This window comes from Oryx dammah, unplaced genomic scaffold (genome assembly GCF_014754425.2).
Source record: "Oryx dammah isolate SB20612 unplaced genomic scaffold, SCBI_Odam_1.1 HiC_scaffold_5, whole genome shotgun sequence".
Lineage (NCBI taxonomy): Eukaryota > Metazoa > Chordata > Mammalia > Artiodactyla > Bovidae > Oryx > Oryx dammah.
The window spans coordinates 87,814,838-87,829,468 of NW_024070189.1; the positions used below are offsets into that span (position 1 = coordinate 87,814,838).

The following is a 14,631-nucleotide window of genomic DNA, read 5'->3' on the forward strand; positions in this document are numbered from 1 at the left end:
TCAAGCTCTCGGGTCTTGGATAGACTGTGTTATAGCTCTTAGACAAATCAGTGTTACAGGTCTATTTTATTTAGAAAATAGCAAGAGAATCCTTGAGGTGTGAGGGCATGCCGACCCAAAGACCCAAAGACGTGAAGAGAAGAGAGTTGAGGAGCATGCCAGTGTGCAGGAGAGGGAGGGAGAGAGAGCCCTTTGGCTCCTCTTTTTATATGTTTTTCCCTCCCCCTGGGCCTGCCCTATGCTAATTGAGCTAGCCAGGTGTGCTGTTTGTTCTACCTGAAGTCCTCACTCTGGTGGACCTTTCTTTGACCTTCCTTTGTTCTATTTTCACAGGCTTTTCCCTTCTTTGTCTTTTAGCCACCGCCATTTTGGACTCCTGTTTCCTATTCTAACTACCTAACATATTCATATGTATTTGTAGGTGACTCATACGTGAATGTCTCTAGAGTAGGCCTCTGTTTCCAGACCCATGTACTGAGCTGTCTCTTTCATTTTCTCCCAGTTCTTCCAAAGAAACCTCAGTTTCAACATATTCAAAACCACGCTCATGATCCTTTCCTCCTTGGCTCCCCGTTAGAAAGCCTCCTACAGCGTCCTGCTCTGTCTTTGTGCATTCTGTCCCCCTACAAAACATTTTCAGTACATTCAGTGTAACATTTTCAGAATACATACAAAAATGACAGTGAAGACAGACATTACCTCTCCTGACTGTATACAAGACAGGTTTGAAGGAAAAAGGTCAGTTTACCCTTCTGAAGAAAGGTACTGAGAAATCACTTGGAATCCAAGGCTAGGGATGCTCCTGGCCCCAGGTGTAATGAAATAGGGAACTTATTTAAAAGGCCCTGAGGCAATTCTGTTTTGATTGTTTTGTCATTGTGACCCTAGAGCTTAGGTCTGTTGATTAAGAATCTTCCTAGGATTTATTTGGATGGGCATCACTAAGGTTTGCCTTTACACTCCTTTTATTGTGTCTTTTACTAAACAGTCCCTTATCTAATCGACACAGTGTCAATATTTTTTTAAGTACCCTTGCCCGTCTGCTGTGTATCATCATGCTTTATTCTTTTGATCTCTTATTTTCCGTATTTTAAAATTTTGAGGATGGAAGATAGTTTATTTTCCTTTATGTATGGCCTATAAGTGTTTTCCAATTACATAAAAAAACAATTCTAGCACCTGTTCCCTACCACCGTTTTACATACTTCTTCATTTCACTTTTACATACTTTTTCATTTCACTTTTACATACTTTTTCATTTCACTTTTACATACTGAAACATTTGAGAGTTGTACTTTTTAGTATTAGAAGGCCATCCACTGGGGATGGATGACGGGGATTTTTTTGGCTTTTTTGTAAGTATGGGCACGAAGAATTAATTAAGTAACAGACTAGATACAATTGAATGCCATTTTACATAAATTCTTGATTTTCCTTTCCTGCAGGCATGGTGAAAAGGTCAGTCTCAGCTCCAAGTGTGCAGAAATTGACCGAGAGATGATAAGTTCTCTTGGGGTTTCCAAATCTGTGCTAAATAATGTCATTTTCTGTCACCAAGAAGAGTCAAATTGGCCTTTAAGTGAAGGAAAGGCTTTGAAGCAAAAGTTTGATGAGATTTTTTCAGCAACAAGGTTTGTAACCTATAATTAGATTTTGTAGTCCATTAAGTTATTGAGCCAGAATTGCAATTTGGATGCTTCTTTTTCTAAACAGAAAGTCAGCAATTATACCACTTATCCAGTGGAAACCAGTGGGCATATTTCCTTTCAGTTTTCTTTCTTTGCATCTTTATTCACTTGGTTGACAGAATATATGTAACATTTGTACTTACTATTATGTCAGAAGCATTTTCTGAGTTATTAAAAACTCTTTGTAAATGTTATCTTAATGACTGTATAATATCCATTGTTTGAATATACTATAGTATGCTTACCAAGAAATTTGATTTTTATTTAATATCTTCAAAGGTACATAAAAGCCTTGGAAACACTTCGGCAGGTACGGCAGACGCAAGGTCAGAAAGTAAAAGAATGTCAAACAGAACTAAAATATCTGAAGCAAAACAAAGAAAAAGCTTGTGAGATTCGTGATCAGATTACTAGTAAGGAAGCCCAGTTAACATCCTCGAGGGAAATTGTCAAATCCTATGAGAATGAACTTGATCCATTGAAGGTAATTTGATCTCTTGTATGCTGAGGAGAAGGTCACCATTTATCTATCTCTTACCCTAAAAGTACTTATTTTTCTGTGAATGGTGTGTGTATTTCTTGAAAAAATGATCAGAGACTGTATGTTAGGGTTCTGTCTTAGGTCTGTGTTAAGACTGTCTTAAAGTTGCCTGAAGATCTTGCATTTGAGAAATTTGTAGTATCATTAAATGAGTCATGTCACTAGTTTTTAACAGTGTAATGACTCAACCTTACAATTCTGTATTCTTAAGAAGATTATCTTTTTCATCATTATTTATTTATGGGTGCACTGAGTCTTTGTTGCTGCATGCAGGCTCTCTCTAGTTGCTGTGAGCAAGGGCTACCTTTTGTTGCAGCGCACAGGCTTCTCATGTGGTCGCTTCTCTTGAGCACTGGCTGTAGGTGCATGGGCCTCAGTAGTTGCAGCATGCAAGTTCAGTAGTTGGTGGTTTATGGGCTCTAGGGCAGGTAGGCTTCAGTAGTTGTGGCTTGGGCTCAGTAGTTGCAGCTCTCAGGCCCTGGACCACAGGCTCTGTAGTTGTGGTGGGTGGGCTTAGTTGCTCCGTGGCATGTGGGATTTTCCTGGACCAAAGATTGAACATGTCCCCTGCATTGGCAGGTGAATTCCCAGTCACTCTACCACCAAGGAAGTCCAAAAGAGATTATTTTTAAATTAACAAGTCTTTCTTTGCAGTTTTTATAATTTGTATGATGTTCTTGACATTGTGTAAAATTTGAAATTGATGTGTAGCATGTTGATATATTTACAAATGAGTGAGATTTCTAAACTCTGTGATTTGTAAGCAAGACTTTAACAGAATCCTATTCATTCATTTCATAAGCATGCATTAAGTGTTTCCAGTGTGTCAGGGTATATACTATGTTTGGAGCTACAGGTGCAGAGAACGACAGTAGTGTCCTTTCCATTTAGGGTATTACTGGTCTAAAAAAACATTTTTTTAAATGGCTTTTTAAAGTAGCAGATAGAGGAAAGTTTAAAAATTTTTAAATTATTGATTTGGTTTTTTTAAAACTCTCTTATAAATACTGGTATAGATATTTGAATTGTAATCTGAAAATAGCTTGGTTTTCTGTCCCAGTGCCTGTTGACATGAATGCATCCTTCAGTATTTATTGTTTTGTGCGTAGCACTGTGCTAGGTACTCTTGAGGATTGTTGTTGTTGATCAGTTGCTAAGTCATGTCCAACTCTTTTGACCCCATAAACTGCAGCATGCCAGGCTTCTCTGTCCATCACTATCTCCCTGAGTTTGCTCAAGCTCATGTCCGTTGAGTCAATGATACCATCCAACCATCTCATCCTCTGTCACCCCCTTCTTCTCTTGTCCTCAATTTTTCCCAGCATCAGGGTTTTTTTCCCATGAGTCAGATCTTTGCATCAGGTGGCCAAAGTATTGGAGCTTCAGTTTCAGCATCAGTCCTTCCAATGAATATTCAGGGTTGATTTCCTTTAGGATTGACTGATTTAATCTTCTTGACGTTCAAAGGACTCTCAAGAATCTTCTCCAGCACCACAGTTCGAAAGCATCCATTCTTCAGTGCTTAGCCTTCTTTATAGACCATCTCTCACATGCATACGTGACTACTGGAAAAACCGTAGCTTTGCCCATACAGACCTTTGTTGGCAAAGTGATGTCTCTGCTTTAAAACACTGTCTAGGTTTGATATAGCTATTCTTCCAAGGAGCAAGAGTCTTTTAATTTCGTGGCTGCAGTCACCGTCCACATTGATTTTGGAGCCCTGTTCTCTTGAGGATAGGGAAGCCAGAGACTTACACTTTGTTTTTAATGATCTAAGTCTAGTTGGAGAAATAAAGAATATATTTTGAAAGATAGTTAGGATTACAAAGAAGTAAAATGAAGAGCTGTAGCAATGTGAATGATATAGTTTAAACATAGGTTCTTTAAGAGCTTGAAGATGGTGATTGTGGCACAATTGAGAAATGAAAAGAAAATAGATACATTGGACTTCATGAAAACAAAAAACTTTTGTTCAGCAAACTATACCATCAAGAATGCAAAAAGACCACACACAGAATGGGAGAAAATATTTGCAAGTTACATATGTGACAAGGAGCTTTTATCTGTAATATATGAAGAACCCTTGTTGTTGTCTAGTCGTTAGGTTGTGTCCAACTCTTTTGCAGCCCTTTGGACTGTAGCCCACCAAGCTCCTCTGTCCATGATATTTCCTAGGCAAGAATACTGGAGTGAGTTGTCATTTCCTTTTCCAAAGGATCTTCCTGACCCAGGGATCAAACCCACACCTCCTACACTGGCAGGCAGACTTCACTGAGCCGCTAGGGAAGCCCCAGCCAAGATAATGGTAATGCTGCTACAGCACAGTGAAAACACTGATGGAAGCCGACAAGTTTCTGAGAAGTAGAAACTCCTCGGTTACAGTAACAGAGGTATTCCTGTTTATTGCCGTTAAGAATCAATCCAGTTCTTTTTGTTAGACTGCTCAATATATTTTCTGAATACAGTTTTTTCCCCACAATTGATATGAATGATCACATTCATGAAGGACTTTCTGTATGCCCAGTCACTGATCAGAATGCTTTAAAACATATTATACAAGCCCCATGGTAACCCTGTAAAGTTTTTCAGACAAGAAAAACAGGTATTCATACTGGAAGTAAGGGGTAGACCTAGGATTTAATTCCAGGCCTCTCTGATTCCTAAACCTATACTTTTCTCCTTTGGTCAGATTTATCAAAATATAATTTACTTTTAATAAAATCCACACTTTTGAAGTTACTATTTGATGAGTTTGGACAAACGCATACAGCAGTATTACTGCTACTAGTACAGTCAATATATGGAAACTTTCCATCACCCCCAAAAGTTCTTTCAAGTCTGTTTATAGCCATTCTGCTACCTCCACTCCCAGCCTTTGGTAGTCACTAATTTGTTTTGCGTTTTGGCCTTTTCCAGAATGCTACATCAATGGAATCTTGCATTATGTAGCCTTTGTGTCTGACTATTAGCGTAATACTTTAAAATCTATCTATGTTGTTGCATGTTTGAGTAGTTCATTCCTTTTTATTGCTGAGGATATTCCATTTTAAGGATATATTGCAGTTTGTTCATCTGTTCTTTTGTTGGTGGACGTTAGGTTGTTAACAGCTTTTAGCTATTACAAATAAAACTACTATAAACTTCTGTGTAGAGGTCTTTATTTGGAGATGCATTTTCATTTCTTTTGGGTAACTCCCTCAGAGTGGGTTGTTAGGTTATATATTAAGTGTGTGTTTTACCTTAGATGCCAAACTATTTTTCAGAGTGTCACTTTGATAGTCTCACAACAGTGTTTTAAGAGTGTAGTTGTGCTTCATCCTTATCAGCGCTTAGTGTCACTGTTTTTTATTTTAGCAATCAATAAATGTCTGATTGCTGCTATTGTTGTTCAGTCGCTTAGTCCTGTCCGACTTTTTGCCACCCCATGGACTGCAGGATGACAGGCTTCCCTGTCCTTCACTATCTCCCATAGGTTGCTCACATTCATGTCCATTGAGTTGGTGATGCCATCCAGCCATCTCATCCTCTGTCGCCCTCATCTCCTTTTGCCCTCAGCCTTTCCCAGCATCAGGGTCTTTTCTAGTGAGTCAGCTCTTCTCAGGTGAGTCAGCTCTTCTCAGGTGACCAAAGTATTGGAGCTTCAACTTCAGCATCAGTCCTTCCAGTGAATATTCAGGGTTGATTTCCTTTAGGAGTGACTGATTTGATCTTGCTGTCCAAAGGACTTCAGAAGTCTTCTCTAGCACCATAGTTGAAAAGCATCAGTTCTTTGGTGCTCACCCTTCTTTATGGTCCAAATCTCAGGTCCATACATGATGGCTGGGAAAACCATAGCTTTGACTATATGGACTTTGTCAGCAAAGTGTCTGCTTTTTAATGTGCTGTCTAGGTTGATCATAGCTTTTCTTCCAAGGAGATTTTTACTTCATCAAAATTAACATTTTCTTATTGCTTTTGCTTTTTGTTGCCTAAGAAATCTTTGCCTGACCCAAGGTCATAAAAATTTTCTTCTTGAAGTTTTATAGTCTGAGTTCTTATATTTAAGTATATTTCAGGTTAATTTTTTAATACGGTATGAGGTGAGGTTGAGATTTACTTCTTTACATAGATGTCCAATCATTCCAGCTCCCAGAGCCTATAGTCTTAATTGTTATACCGCCTTGCCTCCCAGTGTCATCTCCCATTTTTAAGTATGGGACTCTATACTAGTCCTCTGAGTCTCCTACTATACTTAGCATGTACAGGCACACTTTGCTTTATTGTGCTTTGTAGATAACTGCTTTTTTTTAATTGATTTTTTTGTAGTGACTATGTCACACAAGTGTGTTGGTGTCATTTTTCCAAGAGCATTTGCTCATTTTGGAAGACAGCTGTGCTCACCACTGTATCACCAACGCCATTTGCTCACTTTGTGTCTCTGTGTCACATTTGGTAATTCTTGCAATATTTCAAGCTTTTTCATTGTTTTATTATTATGGTATTTTGTAATCAATGATCTTCGGTGTTACTACTGTAATTGTTTTGAGGTGCCACAAACCACACCCATAAGCAAATTTTATTGTTGTACTTCATTAAATTTCTCTTTTTAAGACAGCACATTTAATCGATAAATGTTGTATGTGTTCTTACTGCTCTACCAACTGTCGATTCCCCTTTCTCCCTCTTCTTCTGAGACACCCATTATTGAAATTAGACCAGTTATTAACCCTGTAAGGGCCTCTCACATCTTTAAGAGACAGGAAGAGTCACACATCTCTTACTTTAAATCAAAAGCTAGAAATGATTAAGGTCAATGAGGAAGGCATATCAAAAGCCATCACAGGCCAAATCGGGTCTCATATGTCAAGTGGTTAGCCAGCTTGTGAATGCAAAGGAAAAAGTTCTTCAAGGAAATTAAAAGTGTTACTCCAGTGAACTCATAAATGATAAGAAAGTGAAACAGCATTATTGCTGATATGGAGAGTTTAGTGGTCTGGATAGAAGATCAAACCAGCCACAACATTCCCTTAAGTGAAAGCCTCATCCAGAGCCAGGTCCTAACTCTCTTCAATTCTGTGAAGGCTGAGAGAGGTAAGGACACTGCAGAAGGCTTGAAAGTAGCCAGAGATTCTTAAAGTTTAAGGAAAGGTGCTGTCTCCCAAGACTTCAGAGTGCAAGGTAAAGCAGCAAATGCTCATATAGAAGCTACAAGTTATACAGAAGACATAGCTAAGACCATGAATGAAGTTGGCTTCACTGTACAGTAGATTTTCACTGTAGGTGAAATAGCCTTATACTGATAGAAGATACTGTCTAGGACTCTCATGGCTAGAGAGGAAAAGTCAATGCCTGGCCTCAAAGCTTCAAAGGTCAGGCTGACTGTTATTAGGGACTAACATAGCATGTGACTTTTAAGTGGAAGCCAATACTCATTGACCATTCTGAAAATCTTAAGAGCCCTTAAAAATTATGCTAAATCTACTATGCCTGTGTTCTATAAATGAAGCAACCTGGATGACAGTGTATCTATTCACAATGTGGTTCAGTGAATATTTTAAACCCATTGTTGAGATCTACTGCTCAGAAAAAAAATTTATTTTTCAAAATTTCCATAATTTTGCTCATCAACCATGTATCTGGTCAGCCAAGAGTGCTGGTGGAAATGTACAATGATATTTATGTTTTCATGTCTGCTAACATAGCATCCATTCTGCAGCTCATGGATCAAGAAGTCATTTTTCATTTTCATGTCTTTTTAAGAAATAACATTTCATAAGGCTATAGTTGCCCATAGATAGTAATTCCAATGATGGATCTGGGTAAATTGAAAACCTTCTGGAAAGGATTTACCATGCTAGATGCCATTAAGAATATTCATGATTCATGGGAACAGATCAAAATATGAACATTGTTTTCTTTTAAGACGTAATACTATTGCACACTTTTACATGGTAGTGTAAACAACTTCTGTATGCACTGTGAAGCCAATAGATTTGTGTAACTTAGCTTATTGCAATAACCACTTTATTGCAGTGGTCTGGAACTGAACCCACTTTGCCTAGGTGTCATAATGATTAGAGGGAATGTATAGTAGCACTTGGTACAGTGTCTGCAATATAGCAGGTCTTCAATTGCTGATAGCTATGACTTATTGATAATTGTTTTTTAATCTCTCATTCAGCTAACATACTAAACACTTGTTACATGTGCTGGGGAAGCATTGGTGAACAAAGTGAATGACGTTTCTATGATGATAACACATTACCTGCTAACACATAAATCATAAGATATGGTATCAGTGAAGTGAAAGTCGCTGAGTCATGTCCAACTCTTTTCGACTCCGTGGACTACACAGTCCATGGACTTCTCCAGGCCAGAATACTAGAATACTGGAGTTGGTAGCCATTCCCTTCTCTAGGGGATCTTCCCAACCCAGGGATCGAACCCAGGTCTCCTGCATTGCAGGCAGATTCTTTACCAGCTGAGCCACCTTAGTATAATTTAGTAAATGACATTGAAGTTGAGGATGTGTTTTGGTACAGGTATGAAAGCTTACAGTTGATACCCGTAATGTGTTAGTTTAAAAAGTGTCTTAGAAGAGAAATTGGTCAGCCTTAGAATTGTAGAGGAAAACACCAGAAGAATATCCCCAGCATCATCCAAGGAGGGAATTTTCTGAGCCAGGTCACCCATATTCCTAGGAGGTGAGGCAGCCAGCTGTTGCTGGAAGCAGGCCACTGAGATCATTTGTCACATTTCACTTGTGATGCAGCATGAGTTTCTAGTCCACTCAATAGTTCTAATTTCTTCTTTAATAAATAATTAGCCTTTTAAGGATTAAGTTCTTAAAATGTGGTACTTTACATAATGTGACTCCAGTTACCCAGTGAGTGAATGACTTCTGTGAGAGGTGATGAAGGTAGGGGATGGGCTTTGGAGTTAGAAGGGAGTTTATTTCCTTCCTTTCTTTATGAGCTATAAGGAGTTGTATGAGTTACTTAATGTCTAAAATCCTCAGTTTCTCTGTGCTCCCTTTATAGCAATGTGACTAAGTGACTGGCCCTGGGACGTGTTATTTATCTTCAGTTATTTGCAGTGTAAACTATAGGGAATTTTACTTATGCAGGGTGTTTATTTTCAGAATCGTCTAAAAGAAATTGAACAAAATCTCTCTAAAATAATGAGACTCGACAATGAAATTAAAGCTTTGGAAAGCCGAAAGAAGCAAATGGAAAAAGATAATAGTGAACTGGAACAGAAAATGGAAAAGGTTTGTGGTGGTGGAATTTTGTTCTTCAGAATTTTGAGATTATTGTAATGAACCTCATTTGGTCCCATTTTGTCAGTCGTTTCCAAACATAGAAATCTTGATGTTTATGTTCAAAGGAAGGATATTGAATAAGCTCTGATTCATATTTTGTACCTCAGTGTGATACCTTGTTATACTTTATTTTGATTCTACACAGGTTTTTCAAGGGTCTGATGAGCAACTAAATGATTTATATCACAATCACCAGAGAACAGTAAGGGAGAAAGAAAGGAGATTGGTAGACTGTCAGCGTGAACTGGAAAAATTAAATAAAGAATCTAGGCTTCTCAATCAAGAAAAATCAGAACTACTTGTGGAACAGGGTAAGACAGTGTTTACTTGTTTTTTTTCCTGTATTATAATATTATGAGTTTTCTATATGAACGATGAATCTCCAGGGAATTATGCCGTGTGAAAAAAGTCAGTCTCAAAAGATTATTAATCAGATGTTTCCATTTTATGTGACATTTTGAAACACTAAAATTTTAGAAATCTAGAGTAGATTAGTGATTGCCAGGGTTACCCAGTAGGAGGAAGAATGGGAGGAGGGTTAGCATGATGGTGGTTTCATAATTATTTATTTATTTATTTTGGCTGTGCTGGGCCCTCACTGCTGCACAGGCTTTTCTGTAGTTGCAGAGTGGCGACCACTCCCTAGTTGTGGTGCCTGGGCTTCTCGTTGAGGTGGCTTCTCTTACTGTAGAACATAGGCTGTAGGACATGTGGGCTCAATAGTTGCAGTTCCCGGGCTCTAGAGAACTGGCTCAGTAGTTGTGGCACACAGGCTTAGTTGCTTCACAGCATGTGGGGGTCTTCCCAGATCAGGGATCAAACCCATGTCTCCTGCATTGGCAGGCTGATTCTCTACCACTGAGTCACTAGGGAAGCCCTGGTGATGGTTTTAAAAGAAGAGGGGTTCTTGTGGTATTTGAACTGTTCAATATCTTGACTGTCATGGTGAATGTGAGAACCAAGACAGTTGATAAAATCATATAAAACTTAAACACACAGATACAATTTAAACTGGGGAAATAAAAGATTGATGGATTGTATTAGTCTCATTATCCTTAATTTGATATACTATAGTTTTGCAGAATCACTAAAAGAGAACATTGTTTTTCTACTCAACAAAAGTTCTGACATCAGATGTGTAGGTTTTTCCACACTAAGCAGTTTTCCAGTTATCAGTGGACACCAGGTATCCTGTAATTTCATTCATTTCTGACATTCCTGATCCGAAATTAGCACAGACCCCACAGATTAAGGCCCAGTCCCGTGAAACTGTCCCTCACTTTACTTCAGATGCTGCTCCCAAGGCCCAGGTCCTCTAGCACCTGTACTTCTGATCAACTGGCTGTATAAATCAGGGGTTTCCACAGCTCCTTTCTCAGTAATTTTCTATAACTCTTCCTAGAACTCAGGGAAACACTATTACCAGGTTATTAAGAATAGAGCTCAGGAACAAACAGATGGAAGAGATGCATAGGGCAGGATATGGGAGAGGGACATTGAGCTTCCATGCCTTCTCCTCCTGTGTGACTTGCCCAGCACCTCAGTGGAAGCTCTTTGAGTGTCATTGCTTAGGGTTTTTATAAGTTGCATTAGGTAGGCCTGATTGATTAAGTCATTGGCCATTGGTGATTGAATCAGACTTCAGCCCCACCCCAGAAATGGGAGGGGTGGATATTGAAACTTCAGACTCTCTAATCACATAGTTGGTTCCTCTGATGACCAAGTCCTATCCTCCAAGAGTCACCTCATTAGAATAAACTCAGGTAAAGTTGAAAAGGGCTTACAATGAATAACCAAAGATACTCTCCTCACCCCTATCACTGGGAAATTCTAAGAGTTTTTGGAGCTGGCTCAGATAGTAAAGCGTCTGCCTTCAATGCGGGAGACCTGGGTTCGATCCCTGGGTTGGGAAGATCTCCTGGAGAAAGAAATGGCAACCCACTCCAGTACTCTTGCCTGGAGAATCCCACAGATGGAGGAGCCTGGTAGGCTATAGTCCATGGGGTCGCAAAGAGTCGGACACGACTGAGCGACTTCACTCACTAACTCACTAGGTTGGGCATAGCTTTCCTTCCTTCTGAAAGAAGCAAGTGTCTTTTAATTTCACGGCTGCAGTCACCATCCACAGTGATTCTGGAGCCGAAGAACAGAAAATCTGTCACTGCTTCCATTTTTTCCCAAATATGGATTTCTTACTGTATCTCAATAATATAGTTACCATTGGGGAAACTGAGCAAAGGATATAAGAGATCTTGTTCTATTATTTTTTTTTACAATTGCATGTAATGTACAATTATTTCAATTTAAAAAAAATCAACTGATAAAAGAATTACTATGATTATGTGTTTTAAAGGCCGTCTACAACTACAAGCAGATCGTCATCAGGAACATATGCAAGCTAGAGATTCATTAATTCAGTCTTTGGCAACACAACTAGAATTGGATGGCTTTGAGCTCGGACCGTTCAGTGAAAGACAGATAAAAAATTTTCACAAGCTTGTGAGAGAGAGGCAGGAAAAGGAATCAGAAACTGCCAGCCAACTGTTGGTAAATACTGTTATTTTCTTTTGTTTGTATCACATTGTCTAGTTGAATTGTTTTAATTTTTGGGTGGATCTTATTTTGTCATATTTTTGGATTAATGTTATCCATTAAAATTAGCTATGAGGTAAAATTAAAACCTTTATGGAAGCAAATTTTGTAAACTTTATAATTGTAAAAGTACAGAGGAAATACAGACCTATGTTTCTTATTTGATTTTAGGTAAAAGTTCTTTTTAAAGTTAATTTTGAAGAAGTTTGCTCATAGTTAATAATAATCATCTCTGAATGATACTCATTACATTTTTTATGCTTTTCTGTATTTTCCTCAAATTATATTACTTTTGCATCAAAGAAACTTTTCCTTAGTGGTGTTTTTTTGGGAAAAATTAATGCTTATGCTTCTTGCTATGTATTTAGAATGACTTCACACGAAAAGAGGCTCTGAAACAAAAACAAATAGATGAGATAAGGGATAAGAAAACTGGACTGGGAAGAATAATTGAGCTAAAGTCAGAAATCCTAACTAAGAAGCAGAATGAGCTGAAAAATGTGAAATACGATTTACAGCAGTTGGAAGGCTCTTCAGACAGGATTCTTGAACTGGACCAGGAGCTCACAAAAGCTGTAAGATACTCTGTGTAATCCAGTAATTTTAAGGTGTAAGATATTTGGAAGTATTTTATCTTTTGCTAGTCCTAAGATTATGGCATTTTAATTAAAATGTCAACCTTGTCTGTCAGTCTCCTATAAAATGAATTTATTTGACTGTCTTAATCACCCATCTCTAATCCTGAAACCTGGTGTGCTGAAAATGAGAATCATCTAAGGAAGGTTTAAAAAAAATACTTAAGCTTAGATCTTAAACCTTCCAAATAAAAGTCCCTTGAGAGTGGGATGTGGAAATGTGTGTTCAAAACAGAACTGGGTGATTCTTACAAGTACGTTAGTTGAGAACCACTTGTCTCAGTTTTAAAAAAGTAGTATTTTCCCTCTAGGTTCCACACACTGTAGATATTATGATTAAATATTGATTAGATATATGATTATTGCCATGTTACCACTTTTTCTGTGGTAGAAACTTCCTTAGCCCACTTCCTTTGGTGAATTTCCAAAATTTCTTCTCCATTCCTAATCTGTTCTCTTCCCTCCTGTCTCTGTTAATAAGCATCCTAAAACTCGGTAAATCCCCCTTTAGGTCCCATCTTGATAATCTAAGTGTTCTTGTTTTTTTTTCTCCCAAACTTAACTGATAGCGTCTATTTTTGTCAGTTTAACCCTTGATCACAATATTGGACTGTTGTGATGGAGAGATACTGGTCAGGGACCACATCACATTTTCTGTACGCTAGGCAGTGTGTGTTGAGTTACATACTTCCTTGATAAATGCTTAATTATTGACTGAAGAGTCACTGAACTGTATACTTAGGCATATTTTTCTTAATTTTGCACTAATTTTCATTTTCACTCCTGTTTGACTCTTGTAGATTTATTTACTAAGTCTCTACTCTTATAGTAAGGTAACTTTGTAAGATATTTCTTAAAAAGTTTATTCCTTCTGTTTTTCTGTTGTTGAATAAAATCAAACTAATATTTTGACCATTCTGAGGAGTAGCTGATTTCTAATACACTCTGCCATCATTTTAACCCAAAACGTATAAATCTGTTCCTTTGTTTGAATTATCAATAAGGAGCGTGAGCTAAGCAAGGCTGAGAAAAACAGCAATGTAGAAACTCTAAAAACAGAAGTAATAAGCCTTCAAAATGAGAAAGCAGACCTAGACAGGACCCTGCGTAAGTTGGACCAGGAGATGGAGCAGCTAAACCATCACACAGCAGCACGCACCCAGATGGAGATGCTCACCAAAGACAAAGTATGACCTTCTGTTTATTCTAATTATACTCTCTGGTGTTTAAAACAGTTTATCTTACATTCATAGTTGTTATACTATGAAGTATTTAGTTGGTATTGGCTTTATATTTTAAGGGTTAAGTGAGCTTTATGCTCTATAAAATAGACTTTCAAGCTTAAAAACTGTACTCTACAAAAGATAACAGTACAAAAGTGTTTACACAAACACACACATGTACATTTCTATTAATTTTTATCATATATCATACAGAAATTTTGATCTTCTCAAGTGACTCAGTGGTAAAGAATCTGCCTTCCAGTGCAGGAAGCTCAAGAGACTCAGGTTTGATCCCTGGGCCAGGAAGATCCCCTGGAGAAGGGAATGGCAGTCTATTCCAGTGTTCTTCCATGGAGACTTCCATGGACAGAGGAGCCTGGCAGGCTAAAGTCCATGGGGTCACAAAAAGTCAGACATGGCTGAGAGATTGAGCATACACATACAGAAGTTTTAATTTTTGTGTCATCAGACCTGTTATTCTTTCCTCTAATACTGTAAGAAATTTTTAAGAGCTCCCTGGTGGCCAAGTATTATTGGCAGTTTCACTGCTGCCATGGTCCAGGTTCAGTCCTTGGTGAGGCAACTGAGATATCCCACAAGCTGCATAGCACAGCCAAAATTAAAAATGATTTTTCTTTTTCTCCTTGCATTT

General features: G+C 38.1%; 1 protein-coding gene across 1 annotated transcript in view; it reads left to right on the forward strand.

The window, feature by feature from the left end:
* The window catches only part of RAD50 (RAD50 double strand break repair protein), a 114,313-nt gene that overhangs the window by 45,914 nt on the left and 53,768 nt on the right, over window positions 1-14,631 (forward strand). The window contains exons 4-10 of the mRNA XM_040241825.1: window positions 1,446-1,631; window positions 1,968-2,172; window positions 9,350-9,478; window positions 9,675-9,840; window positions 11,883-12,076; window positions 12,490-12,696; window positions 13,761-13,943. Of these exons, the coding sequence (XP_040097759.1) occupies window positions 1,446-1,631; window positions 1,968-2,172; window positions 9,350-9,478; window positions 9,675-9,840; window positions 11,883-12,076; window positions 12,490-12,696; window positions 13,761-13,943 (1,270 nt within the window). The remainder of the gene's footprint in view (window positions 1-1,445; window positions 1,632-1,967; window positions 2,173-9,349; window positions 9,479-9,674; window positions 9,841-11,882; window positions 12,077-12,489; window positions 12,697-13,760; window positions 13,944-14,631) is intronic.